At 46.9% G+C, this 24,010-nt stretch overlaps 1 protein-coding gene across 1 annotated transcript; it reads right to left on the bottom strand.

Annotated features, from left to right (window-relative positions):
- Positions 1 to 751: 751 nt before the first annotated feature.
- Positions 752 to 23,380, bottom strand: LOC8053611 (thioredoxin reductase 1, cytoplasmic). Its single transcript, XM_029982347.4, has 14 exons — positions 23,190 to 23,380; positions 16,322 to 16,536; positions 13,964 to 14,036; positions 13,793 to 13,861; positions 11,469 to 11,516; positions 10,807 to 10,955; positions 9,980 to 10,095; positions 8,817 to 9,042; positions 8,226 to 8,312; positions 7,058 to 7,288; positions 4,270 to 4,377; positions 3,523 to 3,618; positions 3,013 to 3,147; positions 752 to 1,196 (listed from the first exon to the last, which is right to left on the bottom strand). Exons 1-14 carry the CDS (start codon positions 23,311 to 23,313, stop codon positions 1,134 to 1,136), a joined length of 1,740 nt encoding a protein of 579 aa, XP_029838207.1. The 5' UTR covers positions 23,314 to 23,380; the 3' UTR covers positions 752 to 1,133.
- Between the last annotated feature and the right edge of the window lie 630 nt (positions 23,381 to 24,010).

Raw genomic sequence — 24,010 nt, 5'->3', positions numbered from 1 at the left:
GGGGGTTGCAATTTGGGTGTTCATGGAACCCATGAGACCAGCTCGTGGAACCCCTGTGTTCCCCAGAACCCAGTTTGAGAACCCCTGCTATAAAGCAATACATTTGCCTTAAAGAAAAATTAAAAAATAATTTTAGGCGGCGGCAGGATTCCAATCCATGACCTTTTGGTTGCGAGCCAGACATGCTAGCCACTAGGCCATGCAGGCAGGCTTGCATGGCTTGAGAACGAGTGGGTTTATATGTTTAGCTATTGAAGCTTAAGCGTCCTCTTGCAATTTTTTTCTTGGGAGTTTGAGCTCTGACATCATCGACATCATCTGCAAGTTCAGACGATGACATGGCCAGCATGGCCATGTCATCGTCTGAACTTGCAGATGATGACATGGCCAGCATGGCAGCGCAATAATTCCATCACTGCTTGCATCATTCCATCACATGGAGGTAAGAGGCATAGGCTCAAAAGTCAGATCAAGTGCTTTGGAACGCCTTACCTGATCACTTTGTAATTCGCATGAGATCTTGCAAGAATTCCTTTTGAATGGAATATTTTACTTGCAATGTCCGTGTATATAATATACATCCATAAAAAATTCACGATGGCTACCAGAGAGATTGCTCAGCTTTGAATGCAGTCTGATCACCAAGTAGTGCCTTACCTACAGTAGTCTGTGCTAGATGCCACCATTGGGCCACCTGCCCCCTTGATGCCAAAGTCGTAGCCGCAGTAAAATTAGGATGTAACTAGAATGATAAGAGCTCAATAAATATTTATTGCAAAGCGCATAACACTACAAAGAAACAAGCTCTGCACAGTTTAAAAAAACAAGCAATCTTGCGATTGAGCTTGAGGGAACGACTGCTGCAGCAACATCAAGCCGGCCGCTCCCAAATTCTGGGTTTCGCGGCACAGCCGTCATTTGTCTCGCAAGTGCGAGAAGCTGCGCAGTGATACCCGACAAAACACGGCTTTTTCCCCATCGCCGGAAGGCTGCCGCTTCTACGCCGACTTCTGTTGTTGATGAAAGGCTTGCAATCTGCTTCTATCGCCACTTCATGTCTATGGCTCTTCGGTGCGAGGAGACGTCGGCAGAATGGTCGAAGCGGACGGCCCTCCAGACGACGGGATTTAACCTCAGCAGCCTCCCTGCTTGGCGTCTGTCCCGGATCTCTTGGTGATCGACAACGTGGTCAAGAGCTGCGAGAGGGTTGTGCGATTTCTTAAATGGACGGCACGCAAGCAGCCCTTTGAGTGATTAACTATGAATCCACACTGCGCACCCAGAATAATTTGATGGTGTTTTCTTTACCAAAACTACCTATGCATCGTTAAGAGCTCAGATTCCACCCAAATGGGTCAGAACTAACCATTATCTGATTTTCTGAAAATTAAAATGGCAAAATGAGACCCGCTCTCGGTGGCCAATGCCATTCAGCTTCACGTGTTCGTGGGCATCTGGGCATCGTCAGCTGCCATTTTTCCAATTCAAATTTACGAAAATTGTTTTATGATGTTTGAACCAAATAACATCAAGCACCGACACTTTGACATATGGTCCGGACTGCTAGCGCCACTTTTGGGCAGAGACGGCAATTGGTGGTGCATACAGTTAATTTTTTGCAACAAAAAAAGAATTCCTATTTTTTTAAGAGACACTTTGTACATCTGTACTGTCCATGTTCAGACCCCTTTTTGTCCATTTAAAGGTCTACTCTTTCCTTGATAATGCAATTCCCAAGAGCCCCGACTAGTTGCTTGAAATGCTTTTTCATTATTTAAATTTGTGCACCTGCTTAACACCGGTGCTACAGTAAATGTGCCAAATATGCAAAAAAGATGTAACTGATTGCCGGTACCATCCTGTTATTGCAAACTCGGGCTCACAATGCAACAGTAATACATTTTCCCTTAAAAAAAAGACAAACACCTGTGTAACTAGAAGAAAAAAAAAATAGTTGTTAAAATAGTTATGGTAGTTAAAAAAGGATTCACCACATTAACATAAAAACAACTGGGCTTCGTCCTTAGAATAATCATATCTACGAGAGCACACTTGAAGTGGATGTTTTACACCATACTTTTACTGGAACAATAATCATAAAACGAATGGTTATGTATTGCTTGATCTTTTGCACTTTGCGAGAAGGTGCTTGAGAGTGCCGAAACAGAATGCTTACAACATCAATCCTCCCCACAAGTGGCCTGGCAATTCCAATTATCTAATTAAGCAACACTGTAGTCCAGTAATAGCATTGCACAATGAAGCAGACAAGCCAGTTAGACAACTAGAGTTTATCTATCCTAGGCATGTGCAAATATGAAGTGGATTTTGAGTTCGGAGCGAATAGTGGTTTTGGCCGAATATTTTCTAATTGAATATAAAATAGTTTCTCCAAACCTTTCGCTAGGCACCATGCTTAAATAAAAAGCAGCTGAACCAGTGAAGGTTGTTCCCGAGCTTCCACTTGTCCATTTCTAAGCTAAAATGATTTTTATCTAACAATATTTATGGACGGTGGCCTCAGAAAGTACAGTGCCCACATTCTTAAACTGTGGCCACATTCCCCATACTCTTAAATAATAGCCACAGTTAAATTTTTTTTTTTAATTTTACTGTGGTATAAACATTAACATTCAAAAAGTTGATGTCAAATACACCAGGTGATTGCGTGCACCATCCCACTTTGAACGTGGGCTTTCCTCCTAAGTATGCGATGGCAATATTTGTACTTTCTAAGTGTTGATCGTGGCAGGTTAGCCCCGTTGAGCGCGCTTCTTGCCGAGCACGGGTGCACTGCGGAGAAGCAACACCCATGACACTCTCTTCCACGGACGTTGCTTCTTTGCGGCATACCAATCAGCAATTCGAAAAATGTGAATATTGCAATTAATTTTGAAGCAAATACTGAATACCGGATAATTTGAAACAACTATTTGAATATTTTCACAACCCTAGTCATTACAATAAATAACTTTATCGGAAAGAGCTCGTTGGAATCTGGGTGCAGCTTACCTCGGCGCACGTTGGATGTATGCCGATGGTGGCATCCAAGTCGGCCTTAGTGGCACCCAGCTTCATGGCCGTGGCAAAGCCCTGCGTCACCTCACCAGCATTGGGCCCCAGGTAGTGGAAGCCGAGGATCCGGTCCTGCGAAGTTTCACGATTGCAAACATTTGCGAGCAAAGACGCTACAGCCTTGCCTGCACTAAACCATGTATCGATCCACCTATGCCTTGTCCAGATACAAGCAGGAGGATTGTGTTTTCGAAAAGCAACATCACACAGCCAGGATTAACCACGTCACCCTCTCAACATGCGGCGGCAGGGCCGCTGGCAAGAATTGCCCGTTTGGTGCCTACGAAGGGCTTTCTGCAATTCTTTCCGAGCTGTCACGTCCGTCCTTTTGCAATGGCACCATTCCACCTTTTCTCGGCTCATGACAATGTCGGTTTGAAGCATTTATGCGCAACGAGCTGTGGAGGAGTTGACGGCTCTACTGAGGAGTTTTCAATTCTCACTCACCCGTTCGGGAGTCAGGCAGACAACTTTGACATAGCCCATGTCCGTCCCTCGCTTCGGAAGAGTCCACTCCAGGGGTGTGAAGTTTGCATGAAAAACCTACGCGAAACAGTAAATCGCTCGTTGAGGCACCACAAAATAGACGCAGCACTTGAAAAAAAAAAATAATGTATTTAGCCACGACAAACTTGTCAAGCTAACATTATATGCAAAATGTAGATATCGAGCCTCAATCTGGTCACTTCAATACACCCAACCAGCCCTGTATTTTCAGGTAAACAGTCGAAAGCATGACCACATTACTCGCGTTTGCTCACGACCAAGTTCTTGCAATCTCTTACGACAAGAAGACACGCTGGCGGCATCTATGAGGTGGCCCTCGAACTGCGTTTCACTAGAGCGAAGGTCTTGCGGTATTTGCAAGATCTGAACCATGCATGAGAAATGATCCTTTATAACACTGTCAAAAGTCTTTGAGCCGAAAGGGAAAGAAGAACGCACAAAAAATAGAAGTTTCCAGTGTGTTCTGTCGTCGCAAGAGATCACGAGAGGTCGGAAGGCACTCGGTCGTGAGCAGTCACAAGTGTGTGAGCCAGCTAGCCCTTAAAAAACAATAGATTAGAGAAAAAGAAAAAAAATCGAAAAGCATACAAACAAAGTTTGTATGCATTCGGCAGCTTGCTAGGGCATTGTAGAAGCTAAGCGCAAGCCTGCCGTATACACCGGAAAGAGAACACGCACAAACCGCACCTCTATGTTTTCCTCTCCAAACTTGCTGATGGCGTCCTCTTCCGAGTAACCGATGCAGCCGTACTCGATGGGCGTGAACACTGTCGTCGGCACGTTGGTGTAGTCGCACTGCGCAAAGAGAAGGCACCGCAATTACCGAGAACTCCCGGGACCGAGGCAGAAGAGGGACGCACTGTCCTACTGCACGCGTGGGAGCGCTCGTTCTAACATCTCCCAGATGACAATGCGGTTTAAGGCTATGGCTTTAAAAAACAACTTCATTTTTATTTGTGAAAATACAATGCAGTCCTCTTCATTATCACCTGTAACAGCCCCTGTCAACATACATACCCACACAAAATCCTCTTAAGGGGCAACTCCGCTTTATTTTTGTTTTTAAGAAAACAATTCGGTCCCCTTCAGTCTTACCTAGAAAGAGCGCACGTCAAGTATTACGATGTAGTTCTGCCCAAATATTTCTTAAACGGTCCGGCAAACTTTGCAACTCGCCAAGTTGCCGAAATCGGCCGACTCGAGCGGGCGAATTGAGGCGCAACCAACAGTGCAGTCAAGGCTACGGCGTGGGCGTAGCCAACATTGAGCTAAGCGTCATCACCATTGCCCTCTTTTGCTTGTGTTTACTTCTCCAGGCAAGCGTGACGAGTGACGTCAGCAACGTTTCCTCTCGGCGCGCCTGTGCAGCGAGCTTCTTGAAAGCCGTCCGCGGCCGCCCTGCCGTGGTCCTGCCGTTATCGCCGTCTTTCACGTCACACCCGCCGTCGTCGTCTCACCATGTGTGGTTATCGTCTCTGGGAGTTTCGTCCACACCACAGACACTATGTGCGCAGACTTATACCGCAGTCGTTCAGACGTCGTCGAATGTCGTAGACACCAAAATGTGGTAAAGGGTGTGGTGCAGACGACCCTTGCACCTGGCACACATCCGCCCCAATCCCGCCCGTCGTTGCGTAGAGGATCACGTGACATCTCGTACCACGTGACAGCCATGTTCTTAGCAGCCCGAAGCCAATGTTGCCAAACAGAGTTGAAGTTTCGGTTTCGATTTCTGCTTGTGTATAAAATTAATTAAAAAATATATATCCCCTTTTTTGCAAAGCAAACGCTTTTACAAGGTTTTTTTAATGCGAAATCACTCATTATTTCGAATTCTTCAAAATTGAGCTGAGTTGCCCATTAAGGAGCTCGTGTTGCAGAAAAGCCGGCATCGGCGTAGGTAGGATGGGAAAGTCCTGTGAATGACTTATTTTTCGCGGGCTCAATATTTTGCGATTAAGCTCAAAGCTGAAATTTTTGAATAATTTGCGGCTTCTAATTTTCGCAATGCTGTGAGATCTCAATATAGATTGTAGTAATTCACCCACCGCCGCCGATTCGCCATTTCCCATGTGGTCCGTCAACAACACAAGTCATACCGGGTTCTTCACGGGAGCTGAATTTCGCTCCCTTTTTGATTGGTACATAAAAAGCAACGCTACAAAACACTCAATCTAAACTACAAATACATGCGACATTACACAAATATTTACAAACACACGTTAAGCCAAAGCTAAACACAAAAAGGGTCCCCAGGCCTTGTGTCCCGCGATTACCCTAGATCCGGTCGCCACACACTTGCTTGACCTCGGTAGCGTCCGGAGCCCTAAGAGGCTGTTTGCCCCTTGGTCCACCGATTGACCATATCTCGATCGATGGGCGAGGAGGTTTCTCCCCGCCCTGCGGCGACTGCAGTGCCATCCAGTGGCTAGGAGAGCAAGCGGCACGTCGGGAGCCGAATTCGAGATCCCGATCGACCCCGTGGCGACGCGACCATGGGATCGTGTCTGAGGCGAGGCAACTGCATAGCTGCCTCGCGGCAACTATGCCCGAGTGGTTTGATGGGCGTCCTCGTGAATGCACAGTGTGCCATAAGATTCCAATGTGTTTACATTTTACCAGAATTCTTCGCGGGACCTATTTTTCGCGAATTGTAGGCGATTCGTGAAAATTACGTCCTCGCGAAAATTAAGTCGTTTACAGTAATCCATTTGTGTTAAAGAAAAAATTTGCAGAATCTTAGGCGCAGCGGGATCGAATTCACGACCCTTCGGTTGCGAGCCAGACAAGCTAACGATTAGGCCACGCAGATATGGCTTGGGAACAAGCGTGGGTTTATATTTAGCTATTGAGTTCCACTCTTAAAGACGAAGCTTAAGCGTCCTCCTGTAATTTCTTTTTCTTCATACGCAGAAAGTAATTTAAAATATTGTTTCAAATAAAATAAAACCCTTCACAAATCCTATCCAGTAGAACAATAAAAAATAAGTTCTCCAAAAAATTGTCATTTTCATCATCGTTCCTTAGCGACTTTTCTCCACACCGCTGCTGGAAGGGAACACTCCGGCACACTGCGTGGTGCTCACGCCCTTTCGGGAGCTTCCTATGGGCTCTAAAAGTCACTTATTAATGTTAATTTATTTGTTGCACTTGAAATGAAGATTTATAAATAACTTTTCGAGCTCATAGGAAGCTCCCAAAAGAGCGCAAGCGCCAGGCGACTATAGTGGCTAGACGCGCAACTCCAGTAGCCACTTTTTCGTGAACTCCCGTGGGCGCCCACTGAAAGTTCCTTTTGCGCTGTAAATATAGCTTTAAAAAAAAGTTCTGTCCGTCGTAAATTCATTTTGACATCCTTTTTCCATCCAGGCTGTTTAAAAATTTTGTTTTCTTTTGCATATGGTTTTTAGCAGATTCTATCTTAGAAAGTCCCTAACAGAGAGGAAAGACAAAGGGAGTGCGATGGCCCGCCCACCTGAACGTCGCTGCCTCCGTACAGCCTCCGAGCCAGCAGAGTGCCCGCCTGGATGGCGACGGGTGTGAGCTCGGGGCGTCCGTCAAGCACGTCCCCGACAGCGAAGATGTGGTTCACGCTCGTGCGCTCCGCCACGGCGGGCACCTTGCCGCTCTTGAGGTTCACCTCCACCCCGACCTTTTCAAGGCCAATGCCGCGGGTGCACGACTCGCGTCCCACAGCAAACAGCACCTGCACAACGGCAAAGAAGCGTTGACCAACGGTTGTCATGCATGCGGTACCATTCTCATGCTGTAGCTTGAGACTACCGAAAGAGACTTTATTTAATTCTTTAAGTGTCGCATTTTTTTCGTCCCAGCATGCACACTGTGCCAAGATTTTTTCACTGCACAAAAAAACTTTCAGCCTTTCCACTCTGGTGAAGAAGGAAGACCAGCGAAGCTGTACTATGGTGGGAATGAGGTAATGGCCGGCCACAAGTCGGCAAGCCAGAGTGGAAAGGCTAAACAGGTTGCCGCCATCTATGAGCGATGGCAGCAACCAGACAACCGGCAATTCAGTTGTCTAGTTGCCGCCATTGCTCATAGATGGCGGTAGCTGTCAGACGTTTTCTGTCGACATTTGTTTGTCCACGGACACGATACTGGGGAAACTAGCCCCTAACAGCTCTGCTCTAAAAGCATGGTGAGTGATACAAGGGGCAGCAACAAACCTCGCTGTTCTTGGAAACTCAAAAGCAAAGGACTCTACTTGTACTCAATTTCAGACTGTGACACTTTTACTCTTAATGTAGGAATCATGTTTATTCACATTTTAACAATCACAGTCTACCATGCATAGTTTTGTTTGCTTTTTGTTCATTGTCCTGCCAAAAGCAAGCAATTTCATTACATTGAATGCAGAAGGTGCTGTCTCGCAACTTGTCGTTCTTCACTATGTGGCAGAAGCCAAGAAGCGCCACAGGCTGCGTTACACGAGTAACGGTGTTCAGCGAGGTAGAGTTCGTGGAAAATTAACCTGCCGGACATAGTGACACTGCATTATATCCTAAAGCTGGTTCCTAACCCCAGACTTGAAGGCCCCAAGTAGCATGCAACCACTAGCATAAAGCCAACTAGGTGTCACGCAAGAGGTGAAACAGACGACGCCGACCAGGGAACAAGCTCACCGTGTTGTACTCCTCAACCAGCTCCTTGCCGTCTGCATCCGCAGTGACCACGATCCTGCCAGGTGACCCTTCCTCGACTCTCTCCAACTGCGTCAGATAACAAGTTCTCAGGATGTGACAGAGAAGCAAGCATCATGATACATCCCCACATAAACACACGCCTGTAGAGCGGTCATGTGACTCTATGAATTAAGAGGGCTACAGCTCTAGCCATTTGCCATATTACCATGAGACAGAGAACACTGATGTAGTGAGCAATCAGCCAGTGAGAAGGGTGGCCGCACTCAATCCCTTCAAGTGACATACTGCTCATCAATCACGATGAAACAATGGTCTAGTGGCTTCGTTACAGCAGCAACAATACGTAGACCATTTTCACCAGCCACTTTCATAACACCACCGTAGTCGCCACGCATCATGGAAACTTTTCAGCCTGCGCGACATCCCCACTGCGGGTCTGCGAGAGCAGAGCTGTCTCGTGAACTGGCGCCTGACTCGTGTGGACTACTGTTATGGCAGTGTCAAGCACAGTTCTAAGGACTCGGGGCACGCAAACCTCAAAAGCAATGGGCGAGCGAGGGGAGCACAAACCTTGGTGGGCACGCAGGGCCGGATGAAGCGGATCCCTTCCTCGGCCATGTAGGTGCCAATCCTCTCGGCCATGTCCTGGTCGAAGCCCCGCAGCAGGATGGAGCGCACCATCACCGTCACGTCCATCCCCATGGCCTTGAGGAAGCCCGCACATTCCAGGGCCACGTACGAGGCCCCCACCACCAGCGTCTTCCCGGGGCAGTGTGGCAGGAAGAAGAGGTCGTCACTGGGGGGACAAACAAAATCCCAGGTTTCGTCAGTCGCACCACTGACCTCATCAAGGGCAAGTAACTTTAGAAAAGCTGAAGCACTAGAATGGAAAGATGGGCCAGTCGGTACATTGATTGAATACTAAAAGAGGCAAAGACCAGGACAAGAATGCATTGCTTGTCTTCTTTTCCATTCTGCTCCCTGGACCTTTCAGCATCTCAGCTGAAGCAGACATGAAATGAAACTAACACTTCGAGGGGCGGGGAAAGAAGATCCAGAATTGGGTGGAAGTGACATCTATAAAGCTCTTAATGGAAAGTTTAGACGTCTCAAGAGCCTTTTGCCACAATAGCTTTATGTAGGAGCTATCGTAGGTCCAGAAGTACAGACCCCACGTTGGATTCGATTATGAAAGCAGACACATGGTCAGTATGCTAATTTATGCTAGCACGTTTTGGAGAAATGCAAGTGGAGCAGACACGCGTGAACAAACCGGATTCATTTATTATGAACACCAGTAATTATTGATGCTCCTTCAGGAGGAATCAAGCAAAAGTTACCGATGAACAAACTGAAGTAGTGCCCATTTCCTTGAACATAACATTAGCCATATTAAAAACGCCCCTGCAGATACGTTCTGACACCACTGATGTGAATGCCTCACCATGGGTTCTCCAAGCTTGGCTCAGGAACCCTTGAAGCTAGAGTCACAAAACAATGGTGCTATGGAATAAGCACATGAGCCTTTAGGACCAACAGCAAGATTGAGTGTCAACGGTAGGTGGTACAAGTGACTATCTTGTGCTAACCAAATATTGGCAGGTAGAATGACATGTGAACCTAGCAGTAAAGGGATTTTTTCATTTATGTACTTATGAAACTAAGCCATGGTACGAGTGGTATGCAATGCTAAAAATATGACATAAAACATAACAAATGGAATAGAGGCCAACCTTGTGATTGCATACTCCCGGGCACCCGGGATGTCTGGATATTTGGGCCTCTCGCCCATTGCAAGGATGAAGTCGCTGGCGGTGATAAACTTCTCCTTTCCCTTTTTGTCTGTGACCTGGAAATGAAGCATGAAGAGAATCCAAGTGCTTCAGACACATACCACAGGACAAAATATAGAGAACTCCGATTTCAGAGCTTGTTAAAAAAAGTACTGAAGCAATCATACAGCGGACTTGCCGGCTACGTGCTCCATCATCTCCTAAATGTTTCATATTTTCAGTTTAACCCTTCGCTGTTTTAGGCATTTTCTAATGCATGCCTCTCAGTGCAGCACTCTCAATGGCTCGAGAGCTCAGCTTAGATGGACACAGCTTCATCCAACTCAAAGTACATATGAAGGCCAATTAGTAGTGCCTATTTGTTTTTTAGAACTTACCAAGGTAGAAATAAATGAAGGTAGAAATAACATTTTATTAGCTGTTCACTCATCTTCATAGAAAAAACAAACTGATTGTACACAAGTAACAGAAGATTCTCAACTACAAACAATTCACTCAGAGAGAGCAATCCTCCTCTCCTTGAACATAAAAAATTTATATCCAGGCTCATGTGGTAGCTGAACGAAACAGAGAGGTGCCGCATTACTTGGAGAAACTAGACAGCTCATGGCTGCCACTGCCTCAGTGTCGACAATCCTTGTCTCAAACAAACCAGAGGCACTCTATACGTCCACAAGTAGGGCCGAGTGCCACGGTGTCTGCCACGAAGATGTGATACGGGCAGAGCGGGTGCCGCGAAAGAGCAAGACATTTTCTCGGTTACTCACCTTCACCTTGTGCAGGTCCACAAACTCGGCGAAGGCGTTGAGGTACTGCACCTTGTTCTCACGCAGCTGGACCCTATACTTCCAGTTGAGGGAGGAAATGTAGTCACGCACGTTGCTACACATGACCTCCCACTGGAACTGGACTGCACCTGCGGAAGCAGCAGTTGGCATGAACAAGCGCTTCTCGTCGCAGAAAAAAAGAGTCTACAGTCGTCATTTCCACCTCAAGACCGCAATAAAGGGAGTTCAGATTCTTGCGGAGCGTTGTCGACTACCCCATTTATGCAGTAAATCAAGACAGTTGTGGGCACTTCAGACCTGCCATTTGCTAGTTCCTCGAAATGTGTTTCCGATAATTATTTGGAAGAGCCTACGAACCACTCTAGTAGTCAATGACGAAGAGGCATTTGCAGGGAAGAGCTTCGGGCGGCCCGCCTTCTTCGCAACCATCCTACCTTCCACAATGCTTCGACGTCTCGTGCACCTCGAGTGCATGCGCACAACCGAAGCAAGGCAGAAGGTGTGGAGCACGTGCTGGAAGTCGGGCGTTCGAGAGACACGTCTCGAGTTCTTACTCTGTCGATCGCTATATGCACAAAATTTTCTCTCTTTCTTTGAGGTGACAACGCAGAGACTGCCGATAGGGAGTGGACGTAACTTACCGTCTGGTATGTTCCACCCGAACTTCCTGGCGTCTTGGATACCTTGCCCTGAAAAAGAACAATAAACTCTCTTGACGACTGCTGTTGTCCGCCGAGCAAAGAGACGCGTCTAAGATGCAGTTAGGTAATAATGGTACTGTGACCCAACCGTGGGTGCAAAATACCGAGAAGCAGGTGCCCCATCCCAAGTACCAGGTGTTCGCGGGCTCTGTTGGCCACCGTTACACCAAATACAATTTTTTTAGTGGATAATGGAAAGTTTTGAAACTTTGGCATATTGCTTCAACTGCCACCACTACGTTTGAGGAGATTGAGCATTCAGCGAAGCATAGTTTATTTTTGCAGCGACATAAACAAGGTTCTCTTTTCTCCCAAACGACTGATACTATTTTTAATTTCACTGGAATCATGACAACTACTAGTTGCTTCATACTTCACTTAAAAGTAATTTTCAACTTGTTTCATCCAATGCTAGTTATAATGGTAGTTCATCCTAAATGATCTCGAAACAACTAAAAAAAACTGGACAGTCCTTACTGTTATACTTATGGTTCAGCTTCCTCAGTATTTACTAAAAAAAATATTGAAAATTACTGGCTGAATAATTTTCTCATATTTGGTTTTTACTGAAAAACCACGGAATGTCAAACATCAAACCTTAAAATAGTTCTGGTTCTAAAACCAGATACTAACAAACCCGGTACATTGAAGAGAGGGGGCTAGTCTAAACATTGCTCGTGGCAAATCGATTTTTGATGAGATACAGATAAATTAGGTATTGAACAGATGTGTGAGCCTAGGCCACTTCTTGAGGGCCTCCGCAGTCTTCGGCAGCGACAACTAAGTAATGTTTCAGTGGTCCGAGAGCTCTCGTTTCTGATAGGCCCTCCTCTGGTATGCCCGCACAACTTCAATTTGTAAACACTTGCATTCCATGTTGCAGTCTGTGACAATGACATCCTCTGGGAGTTTGGAGAATGACTAGTGCTAAGCACATGTGGTGTGTTCTCTATAAGGTATTACATGTAATTACTTTCAAGAAGTACCACTTGTTCAATTTGTCACATTTGTTTGGCACGGCATTGAACATTGTACTATTGTGACTCTTGCAGCCTCAAGTGTGAACATGGAGAGGGCATTACAAAGTTTGAAATAATTAACCAAAAGGAGCGCACTGAATGGAGTAATGAAAATGAGAAAATGTACATGTGCCTCTCTTAAGATGGGATGAGTGAAAAATATATTGTTTTCTATGATGGGACTGATATGCATGAATGAATTGTGGGTACCAATGGCACTATCTAACTTTGCACCTTTCTATTCAATTAAACACTTTTCTCTGCAGGTGCTAAAAAATCAACAAATTATCTCCTCAGCAAAATATAAACATTGAAAAGAGGAGAATATACTAATGGAAACAAACACAGAAAAACACCCACCGGTTCCTAAAGATAAACAACCCAAACAACCGAAGATGTGGAACCCTAGATATGCAACTTGTGCCATGATCAATGCTTGCTAGTTTCACTAAGAGTACCATTTCTAACAGACAATTGCATTAAATAAAAATATTATTAAATAAATTTCCCTTTAATAAATCAGTGATGTGGCCTATATGGAAGCAAACACATAAGGGACTTCTTGCTTTCTTTTTTCAATTCAATTAACGTTCATTTAAAATAGCTAAAGCAACGGTAAGGATAAATAGAAACGATAGTTATAAAATTAGTAAATAATAGTTTACATTGCAGTCCTATAGTTTCATGATGATGTCAACCTCAGTATACTGTTAACGGTGTTCGTACTATGATACAATATTGCATCACGCGTCACCAAGCAAGCAGGTGCGTGGCCGAATGGTTGCCGAGCTTGGCTGTCGCGCACAGGATCAAGGTTTGATTCCGGGGAGCGGACATTTCTTTTAATTATTCTTTCTACTTGGCGTTCTCGTTAAGTTTGAGAACCCTCTTGTCTGATTGAGTTATGAATGTTCTACGCACCGAATGTTCCAGAGACACACGCAGGTAGAAAAGGTGCTCCGCGGGGCGAGCCGGAGTCGGTCTCGCCCCAGCGCTCGATCCTGCTGTCACGCCGCTATCGACACCTGTGATGCTAGCCTTTCTCTATTTTGTTTTGGGCACAAGTTCGGCCCATTAAACATTTAGTTTCAGTGTTCTTCACCTCATCAATTGTCATTGGTGAGAATATTAATGTGCCACGGGAATACAAAGTTCAACGAAATTATCCACACCTGGCCTTACACCACATAAACTACTTTTCAATCTGTAACGAAACTCTAATCGGGGCAGCCTTGGAAGACTTACCTAGCAGGGCTGCCTGGTGCATCAGCTTTTTTGGAATGCATCCCACATTCACGCAGGTGCCGCCCAGGCCTATACGGGGAAAGGAGATGGAAAAATCAAGAAGCTTTGAGCTTGAAATCCTGAGCATCTTCAGCAGGAAAAAGGAGAGGTGGAGAGTTCAGGGCCACTTACCCCAGGAGGTTCCCTGAGGGGACGGCTTGACAAAGTCACATACTGCAACTCTCTTGCCCAGCTTAGCAGCTTCCTGAACAGGATGGGAATGCTGTCAGCAACTCCTATTTTCTCTACATTTTCTCACAATTTCTACATTTAAGTTGCAATAAGAGATGTCCAACATATGAAATAAATGTTTTCCATTTTTATAAAGTTTATTATTTAAGACGCACAAATGATGGGATTTAGACATTTTGTAAACCACTAAACAAGGAACGAGGCCCCACATTGCCGACATTTTTCTTTATTTTGATGAACATTCAAAGATCTCTTCCGTCTCCGACTGGTGTGTTTACTGCAACCAAAAAAGTGGTCCCTCGATTTCCGCCCAATGACGTCATAAATGTCTTATGCTGTCGCCGGTCGCGATCCTTTCCTCCGTTTCACTATAACTTGGCGAACTGTGGAGGCTACGGTCTACGCAAACCAATAAGAATGTTGCAGCGAGGCACGTGAAACTATGTCACAGGAGCCTGTGTGCCACAGCGCCAAATGCAAGGCCCGGCGGAACCTGCTATCATCTGTTGGCCAAGAAATGTCTGCTGAGAGACCAAACAACTTCCGATGAACACCCACCGCCTCATCATTGCCGTCCGCTAGAGTAGCGAGCTCTTCGGAAGCAGTTCACGATACAACCGCACACTCAATTACACATGAATTTGTGGCGGGTGCAATGCTAGGGCAATGTTTTGAGCAGAAGCAGTCGACTGCACGGCTGCAGTTGGCAACAGCCATGGCACTACGAGGAGAAAAAAATCTAAGGTAGAAACGAATGTGGCGTCTTTTTCCTTAAACTTAAATATGATTGAAACTAATAAATTTGTAAATATTTACTTTTTATTTTTTAAATATTCTCGACAGAGATGGAATTACGCGAGTTGAACTGCCATTAAATGAAAAAGAAGCCTAGAACTACTTTTTGTTGCAGACGGCACTGTTGGTGTGGCGATAACGAGACCTCCGCGGCCTCGACCAGGGAGTGTTATCGTGTGCCTTGCTACGACGATCTTACTGGGTTGCGGGGGCCGCAGCCTCCACAGTTCACTAAGTTATCGTGAAACGAAGTATAGCAGCGGTGGTTGATGTGGCAGGCACCTGTTCTGCTGCAAGTCGCTCTGCAGTGTGGCAGTTCACGGAAGCTTCGGGAGCCAGAAGTTGGGACGTCGCGACGAAAGCGACACTCTCGTTCGCTCGTGCTTTTCGCCGGCATTTCTACAACCAACCGCCAGGATCGCGACATCTGACACCTGAACACTGGCCTCTGTAACGTCATTTGTAGTCACCTTGGGACCACTCTTGATATATGGGCAAGATAGGACGCTAATCAGACTTGTCAGAGACGCGCTCAAAGAAACCATAGCGTCGGCGGTGCCGCCGCCGCCTTATGCGGAAACAGGCACCGTCGGGTTGTCCTGCGTTCATACAGTATCGGAAATGGCATGCTGCGGCTGGTAATGTGTCATTTTCCCCACTAAATTTAGCGGGGAAATTGAAAATGTGTATAGGTCACGTGCCATAAAGTCATGCGACATCATTTTACCCGCTAAATTTAGCGGGGAAACTGAATCGGTGGTAAGGTCACATGACGTAAATTTTCCTGCTAAATCGAGCGGGGAAACTGAATTTGTGTATAGGTGACGTGACACGAAATAGTGCGATGCCAATTTTCCCGCTAAATTTAGCGGGGAAACTGAACTGGTGTTGCAGACACGTGATGTCAATTTTCCCGCTAAATCTAGTGGACCAGAGGTCCTGTTCGGGGGTCGCGGTTACGGCGACGTTGCTATATGCGGGAACGGGCACCCAAGAGCTGTGCTCTAAAAACTATGGAAGAAATACAAACAAATCTAGGAAGCCAAAGAATCTTAACCAACACTTCGCTAAAAGACCAGCCTTTCTCGGAGCACTAAGGGTACCAAGTCTCAGGGATTCTGGGAATCGTCGGATCTGACAATCCGACGATTCCTAGAATCCCTGAACCTGTTTGTCTGGTGGCTGTCAGCCGTTTTACGGCTGACAGCCACCAGACAAACACCTCAGCGGGATGCTTTGGGAAAGCAACAAACAAGAATGACAGCAAACGGGACAGTTCACATATGGCATGAACTATTTAATGCCAGTCGTCGAGGCTAGCACAGCCTTCGCAGCGCTCCGACGCTTCCAAAGCCACTTGTGTGGGCATGTGGCAATGACGCATGAGACAAAGTCACATGCTCTCGCAGTAACGTGGGGCTGCAGCACCGGGAAAGCTACGCCGGTCTGGACAACGTAGCACGAGACAGCCGACCTCGAGAACGGGGAAAGGTGGTCACTGACCTTGGAGGCGGCCAGGCCGCCGGAGCCCCCTCCGATCACCACCAGGTCATAGTCGTAGTCACTCAGCCCGGCGAGCAGGTTCCCCAGGTTACCCTTGGCGTAAGCCACTGCGGTGTCCTCGCTGCCGCCGAGGAACTCTCCACCCACGAACACCTGGGGTAGTCCCGACACCCCGGTCCTCTGGCTCAGAGCGTCCTGGAGAGGAGGCCCATACTCTGCAGGCAACGTGAGAAGCAACAGGTCAGTCGAGAGATCCGAATGCAGTGGACACGGGAGTTGTTTTGTGGTCTGCCGCTCTCTGGCACTAGGAAGTTGAATGCCACAGTCGCTAGAAAGAACAGCTGGGAGGTAACTCCAGCCATCCTGCCTTCAATGCGGGCTACACAACTTTGATAAGGCTTCAGCAGTTGCAGGCAGTGAAGAATCTTCATTTTGAAATCTGCCGAATACACAGAGTCGTTACAAATGAGTGCACTAAAACCTCTCCAGTTTGGGCAGCCAAACTGAGCTCACGCGAATGAGCGAGGGTTTCCGAACTTGGGTGGTGTTTGTACGAATGGAAGAAATACTCTTAATAAAGGGACACTAACATTGCCCCAAAATTTTTTTTTTTATTTTTTTCCCATGTGATTTAACATGGTGTCAGAAGACTACCCAATGAGGATTTACATATATTTAAAGTAAAAAAATGCAACTGCTCGAAACCAAAACTGAGTTGGAGAGGAAGAAGAAATATAGAAGAGGAGAGCGTTGCCAGAAGTCACGTGGCTGTGGAAGTTGTTTTTTGTTTTTTTTTCAATCAACGTATTAGCAGCTTTTTAGAAGCCACAAAAAATGGGTATCATATTTCATATGTATTTTAATATTGAGTGTGTGCCTCCGATGACCCACGATTGATTATATTTGGTGGTTGTGTCTGAACCACAGAAAACGTCACATGACCACGGAGAAGAGAGTGAGTACGACTCAAAGCGCCCAGTTTTCAATCGGCAGTTTTCAGGCGGAAAGAAAACTAATTTCTAGCCACATATTGTGTTTTAGTACAAATAAAAACCTTGGCGAGCATAAATACCCCGTCAGTGTACCTTTAATACACGTCTGCGCGATAAACCTAAAGCCAAAAATGAAGTAATGTACAAGAAATCAAAAAACATTTCTTTTTTTTAATATGCACATGTGGTGATGTATTTGGGAGGGTTTTCAAAAAGGGAAAGCCTTGTGTGGTTGTGTGCTCACCCTCATGCCTGCTAAGAAAAGAGAAAAAGAATGAAGCTTTCTTGCAATTGTATCTGTAGCCTGTGCCACCTTTAAGAGTGCTCTGCAAAGATTTAGGTTGGAATGTTTCTCACTTTGCACAAGCTTACTTGCACCAGTGCGACCCAAATATACTCGCACGCCATTTGCCACTGGCCAAGAAGCTTTCCTGTTGCGGTGTAATTCCAACAACAAAAGCAGACTTATTTTTTCTGTCTCTCTTTTGCAAGACTTGACAATGTAGGCATGGGGATCACAGTGTTGACATAGTCATGGGGATTACCCTGTTGTGACAATAGTCAATTGCGGCTTAGGGCAGGAACACTGTGTCAGCATTCGATTTCGGCTCGTGACAATCGATGCCTTGACAAGCATTTGGGTAGCAGCTCACGTCTTATTGCTGCAATGATGAAAATAATGGACCCAAATAATGTCTGCAACTCAGTGTGTGCTTTGCTTAACGAACCCCAGTGTGTGGTTATGATGAAACTCTGGCTGATGACATATAATAGGCACCAGATCACATGGCCACATACTCTAGCTGGCTGTGATGTGAAGAAATGAATGCTGCTTGTTTTCTCTCGCTTCCTCTGCAAGTGCCAGCGTGTGAAAAGAAAGACTAATGCGTGCTTCGTAGGTTATGAAAGTCAATGAATATTTTTAAGTAAATACTGAAACTACAAACATTGTTCCGCCACCTCTTTTTAAACCTTTGACGGTCGTCGCCATACATGTACGGCCGTGATTACAGGTTTTAAAGTTCCCGCTTAAATGTGAAGCTGCGTGCACCTCAAGAGATGTTGCCATTTGTTATGGCTCATGCAAACTATAAACGCCAAATTCACACCATGTTTCGCCTTGCTGGGGCTATTTATAGTCTTGAAATTAGACACTCCATGCACTTGATATGCGGGAGATGGTCGCTTTGCATGTCAGCTGCTGTGCGGTGGTGGCAATGGGAGCACCGTGTTTTCCCATTAAAACTTCTAAAGTTTCTCAGAATTTAATTCAGAAAATGAGAGCTTATAATTAGGGTTTAGTGTTTTTCGGGTTCATATTTCTTCAAAATCGGAAATGCTTTTTTGGCTGGGACAGGCTTGGAGGACTTACCTAGCAGGGCTGCCTGGTGCATCAGCCTTTTTAGAATGCATCCCACATTCCAAAAGAAAAGAAAGAAAATTTAAAGCATGCTTCGTAGGTTTATGAACATCAATGAATAAATCCAAGCAGCAAATGCTGAACGTACAACAACCCTTCCACCGCCCCTTTTTAAACCTTCGACGGTAGTTGCATCCATGTACAACCGTGATTACACAACCACGACCCCCCCCCCCCCCCCCCCCTCTTGTCCTCCTTTCTTCCAGGGTCCATGGAGCTCACACCCATGACCCAAACATTTAAAAAAAAAAAATCATTCTGGTACCAAAAAGAGAAAAAGAAGGGGCAACGGAAGAATCAACCTCAATGACAGTTAATAGACATTGTGTTCAGGCTCACACATGAAGAAAAGTTCTGCAGATAATTCCTTCAAACCCAGAATTTCCCTATTCCTATTTCTTCTTCCTTCAAATCCCAAGGGCAGCTCATATATGGGGTTTTTCGGTTTTCCCCGTTTCCGAGAAAACCACTTCGGGGGTTATTGGTATTTACCGAAAACACGGAACCCTATTTATAATTTGATGAAGAAGATCTGCGAAGTACCTCTGGTCCAGACTGGCATCGCCTGAACGTCGCGTAAGTACACGTGCCAAAATCGAACCAAATGGAAGAAAGTCAACAACTTTTTGTGCTCAACATTTCCATTTGGTGCTTCTCAATCTGGTCAGTTTGCAAGCATTATCTAATGGGAGTATCTACACCACTCCCATTAGGTAATGCTGCAGAGCTGTTCATGCTAACAGGAACACTTTACGTGTTCCCATTGAATAAAGAAAAATGTATGCAATGATCTTTTTTTATTATCTCCTTAACGAAATCCAACCACTACAACATATATTTTTGTAAAAAAAAAGAAGAAAAAAAAGAAAAACAATTGTGAAAGTTCGAAAATGCTTGTAGCAAAACAAGTTACTGAAGAACCACTCAAGCCAGAAAGGTGTGTTCCTGGTTTCTGGCAATCTGCAAATTGGCAAAATCAATCAAAAAAAAAAAAAAAAAAAAATTATAATATTTTGATCATAAAAAAAAAAAAAACAGCACAGAGAGAAAGAGCAGATGGGAAGGAGAACACATTACTATCACTAGTAATCCAAATCAGAAGTCACAATAATCGTTTTTGCGAGGTTACTGAATTTTCAAATTTAACCAGTAAAACAAATGCAAAAAAAAAAAAAAAAAAAAAATGCGCAAAGCAAAAGAGGAAAAAAAAAAAAAAGGACTGCCTCCTCAATTTGCCGTTTTCTAAATTGCTATTTTGAATTGAGAGATGATAAAGAGCACGCCAGAAAGAGTGAAGCCTGGGTATTTCGAAAATCTGCTTGGGCCCAAGAAACAGTCCAGGTCAAAGTTCACGTCCGTGACGATGCACACAATGGCGCATTTCTCAAGGCCGTCAATGTACAAGGAGGGGGGTGGCATAGCCGTCTTCTTCGACTAGGCCACCTCCTGGAGCCACTGCCTTCACCGAAGTGAGCGACCGCACCACCAAACCGCCAGGGCTTTACCATCTCTCGAACGTTCATCGAACAGCCCGGCGAAGGTCATCTTGGCTCGCTGGCTGACTCTCCTCAGCAACCACCGAACCTCCAAGACTCGCACAGAGGTTTTCGCGGCAGTCAGAAGAGCACGATCCCCCTCACTATGTAGACGCGGCACCTCGGGCCCCCATGGTACGGCCCCCATGCTCGCTCTCCTGAGTCACTAATTACCATTATTATTATTGTTGCTATTGTTATTATTATCATTCATTATTATTATTAAGAGTCATGCAGACTTAATGCAGTCCGCCGAAGAGGTTATTCAAGAATGCTTTTTCGTTCGCGTCGAAAAGCCGCCGGATATCGTCAGTGGCCGCCCCGTGCGGCAACTGACGATATCGCGTAAACATGCGAGCAAGAAAAGGCGGCGCGAAAACGCCCACCGACACCGTTCAGTTTCCCTGAACGGGGAACGGCTTGGAAACAGGCGTCGTCGTTGAACCGCCGCACCTTTGCCTACATGCGCTCTTCCTCTTTCCGCAAGATTCTCCCTTCTTCCCGGAAAGCACGATACCTCGAACCTCTTCTACAAGAATGTACCGTAAAACGCTGGATTGCTGGCCTAGTTGGTGACCAAACGACGCATTAAAAAAAAAAAAGAAAAAAAAAGAAAAAGAAAAAGCGCCAAGAGACCCGACAAAGTCAGAGAACCATTTTTAAGGCTAGCTGCCAATCTCACCAAAACCATTTCTCTCTCTCTCTCTCTCTTACAGGACACGCGCTGTCCTGTGTGGTTCACGTCTATTTGCGCTATTTTCAATATGCCGCCTCTACTACCTTTATCTTCCTCCAACAAATGAGACGGTACCCGGAGAGAACCCGTTGATCTCCCAATAACACGAGTAATCTCTTGCCCAATGCTGCGCGTCACAGCGGATGAAACGACGCGAGACACAAAACAACCGCTCTCCTTGCCAGGTTGATGGAGCGCAGCCTTCCAAGCGTACCACCCACGTTGGCCTCTCGTGGAGGGACCCGGCTGCCATAAGGCCATGCCATCACGACGCCATGGTAGCTGTTCTTCTTCCTCTGTGCTGGCCCGCCTCAACTCGCGGAACGCAGATAATCGTGTTGGCGAACGGCAGCTCGGAGCACATGGAAGCTCGCTTCTTTTGGGAAGTCACGCGCCCACTGCTGCAGACAAAGCAGCGTGGAAAGGTGCACGAGCCTTCCTTTTGCAATCAGCGAACCAGTCCGCGCTCTTGGGACGCGAGCAGATGCCACTGGGGCTCCCGCAGAGATGCTTCAGCGCGGGGCTGGAGCACTGCGCAGACCACGCCTTGAAAACTAACACGAAGAAGTCGACGCCGAGTAGCCGCTTTGGACGACTAGGTTACGTTTCACTCGAGTGCTAAAACATGTCGAGCGAAGCCGATAGACGACCGACAGCCTCGTTTCGAATCAGATAAATCTTGAGGGCTTTACGTGCCAAACCAATAAATGCCATCAGGCACGTCCCGGCGGTGGACCGAGGATTCCTTTCCACCACCGGGGGTCTTCCGACGTGCATTTAACCGAAGCCTCCGTCGTATTGCGGGCACCTCGTCCGGGATTCGAACTTGCCACCCCCGCCACCTACAGGGATCCGTAGACCGCGGTGCTTCGTCTCGGAGTCACCGAGGCGGCTAGCCTCGTTGCGCACTTGGGTACATAATGCGACGAGTGGCAAACGGGTTCCAAGAGAGTTTTTGCCGATATTCTCACACGCACGTAACATAACGGACGTCCCACTGCTGCTAAGGTGGATTGGTGGCCGAGGGTGTTAGCAGCAAGCAGTAGCACACTACAGTCCCTCAGTGGAGCGAAAGCTCGCGCTGCAGAACCCAGGGATGATGGATTCGACCCCGACCCGATCCCGACCGTCCCGACCCCGACTCGTGTATCACTATCACTATTGCCTGGTACACGTCAAAGACCCCAGGCTAGCAGACGTGCTGCACTGGCTAAATTTCGCGGAGTCCCCATGGTACCATGGTGCCTGGCACTATATATGCCAAGGGTGGCCAAGCTGCGGCTCGCGAGCCGCATCCGGCTCTTCGCGTGTTAAAGTGCGGCACGCGGCCCCCCTCACAAATCCCCCCCCCCCCCCCCCCCCCGCCTCTCTCCCGGTCACACTAAAGTCACTAGATAGGCCTTAGTACAGTGTTCTAGAACACTGTAGCCTTAGATCACACGAGCACTTCCCCAAAAAGGAAAAGGGAACGCGTTTTAAATCGAAAGACAGGTTGCGGTTTGGTAGACTTGTGCTACCGCTACCTTACGTACAGTTGGACTGCTTTTGACTCGGATATATTGAAAGTAGTTCGAGTTTCCTTTATTGCTCAGAAGAAAAGTTTGCCCCCCCCCCCCCCCCCCCCCCCACTTTTTTTTTTTTTTTTTTGCCTTTTCCTTTCCATGTGGCTTTTGGAAGTTTCGTAGTTTTGTTCGCGGCTCTTCGGCCGGGTCAGCCTGGCCACCCCTGATATATGCCATACCTCGAAGAGGTTAATACACTATACTATACTGCTGACACATTATACAAAAGAGTCTAAAGACACTGTTAGAGGCGTGTTCCTTCCTCGTATGACAGTCCCGACACATTAGTCGTACAAAAACTGTCTGCATACATGTGATTGGAGCAAAGATGCTTCGAAGATGCTTTGTCCGCATCATCGCATATACTTCCGTCATCGTGCCCGCAGCGAACATGGCGTCTTTTGTATCATGTACGAGCAGTGCGACTGTGGCTCTACGCTGCACAAACCGCAGCGTTGCTTTGACCGCTTCTTTGAGAAGAAATAGGAGTGATTGCGCAGACGTGCCGGTGAGAAATCGTATACTGAAAACAAAGCCCGGGGACGAGGGGACACAAAAAAGGGGAACTCGAACTTCTTGGGAGTTATGTCAAGTTCTCCTCTCGTGACGGAGTTGGAGCCCACCTTCGGCGTCCGAGGACGCTCCCGACGGCGAGCCAGAACTGCACTCCCTCGACGGCGGGATCCTGAGCAGAGATTCCTCGACCGCCACGTTGGAGCAGCAAAGGGGCAGCAGCCTGCTGTGCATGCCCCGCGGGTCGCGGCCCGCACCCCACACATCGATTCGGCCGTCCCGCTACGAGACCGGGGGGTGGGCCGGACGCCCCGTTGCCAAGGCGACGACCGACGCGACGCCAAAGCCGAACGTCAACCATTCCACTCCATTCGACCCCTGAGCTGACAGTGCAGTGGGAATCGCCGGACCAATCGGCCGCCTCCATTTCATCGCATGACACCGCTCTTCGCGCCTGGGTGCGGGCAGGAGCGGGATCACCTGGCGAAAGATCGACGTATCACTGGCCCAAAGAGTGCGTAGGTTCCGCTGCACTGGCAGCTTCGAAGTGAACGGAGTTCTGCTTTATACCGCCTTCCAGTGTTCCTCCATCCATTGACGGCGGAGGCGGCGACCGGGCGTGTCGAGGGACACCGGTCACAAATCGAATCGATGCCGAAATTATACGCGTGTCCTAGCCCACCAAACGTCAGAGGCGATTGACGAAACAAAGAGCTTCGGCACGCGATCCTAACACATTATTCGCTTCTTACAAAGGCTTGCACGATGACCTGTCGTTCGGAGGCCAGAAATAGCCTGATTGAAAGCGGGGGGAGTGTTATTCGTTTACTTATTCAAGAACGCGCCAGGTCTAATGGTCTTGCATGAGAGCGAATGTTGCTTCAATCACGATGATTGAACACTGCACAACAGGCGGCAACGACTCTGAAGT

The sequence above is a fragment of the Ixodes scapularis genome, unplaced genomic scaffold (assembly GCF_016920785.2).
Source record: "Ixodes scapularis isolate PalLabHiFi unplaced genomic scaffold, ASM1692078v2 PGA_scaffold2__306_contigs__length_199485367, whole genome shotgun sequence".
NCBI lineage: Eukaryota > Metazoa > Arthropoda > Arachnida > Ixodida > Ixodidae > Ixodes > Ixodes scapularis.
This window is presented reverse-complemented; position numbering and strand designations above follow the sequence as displayed.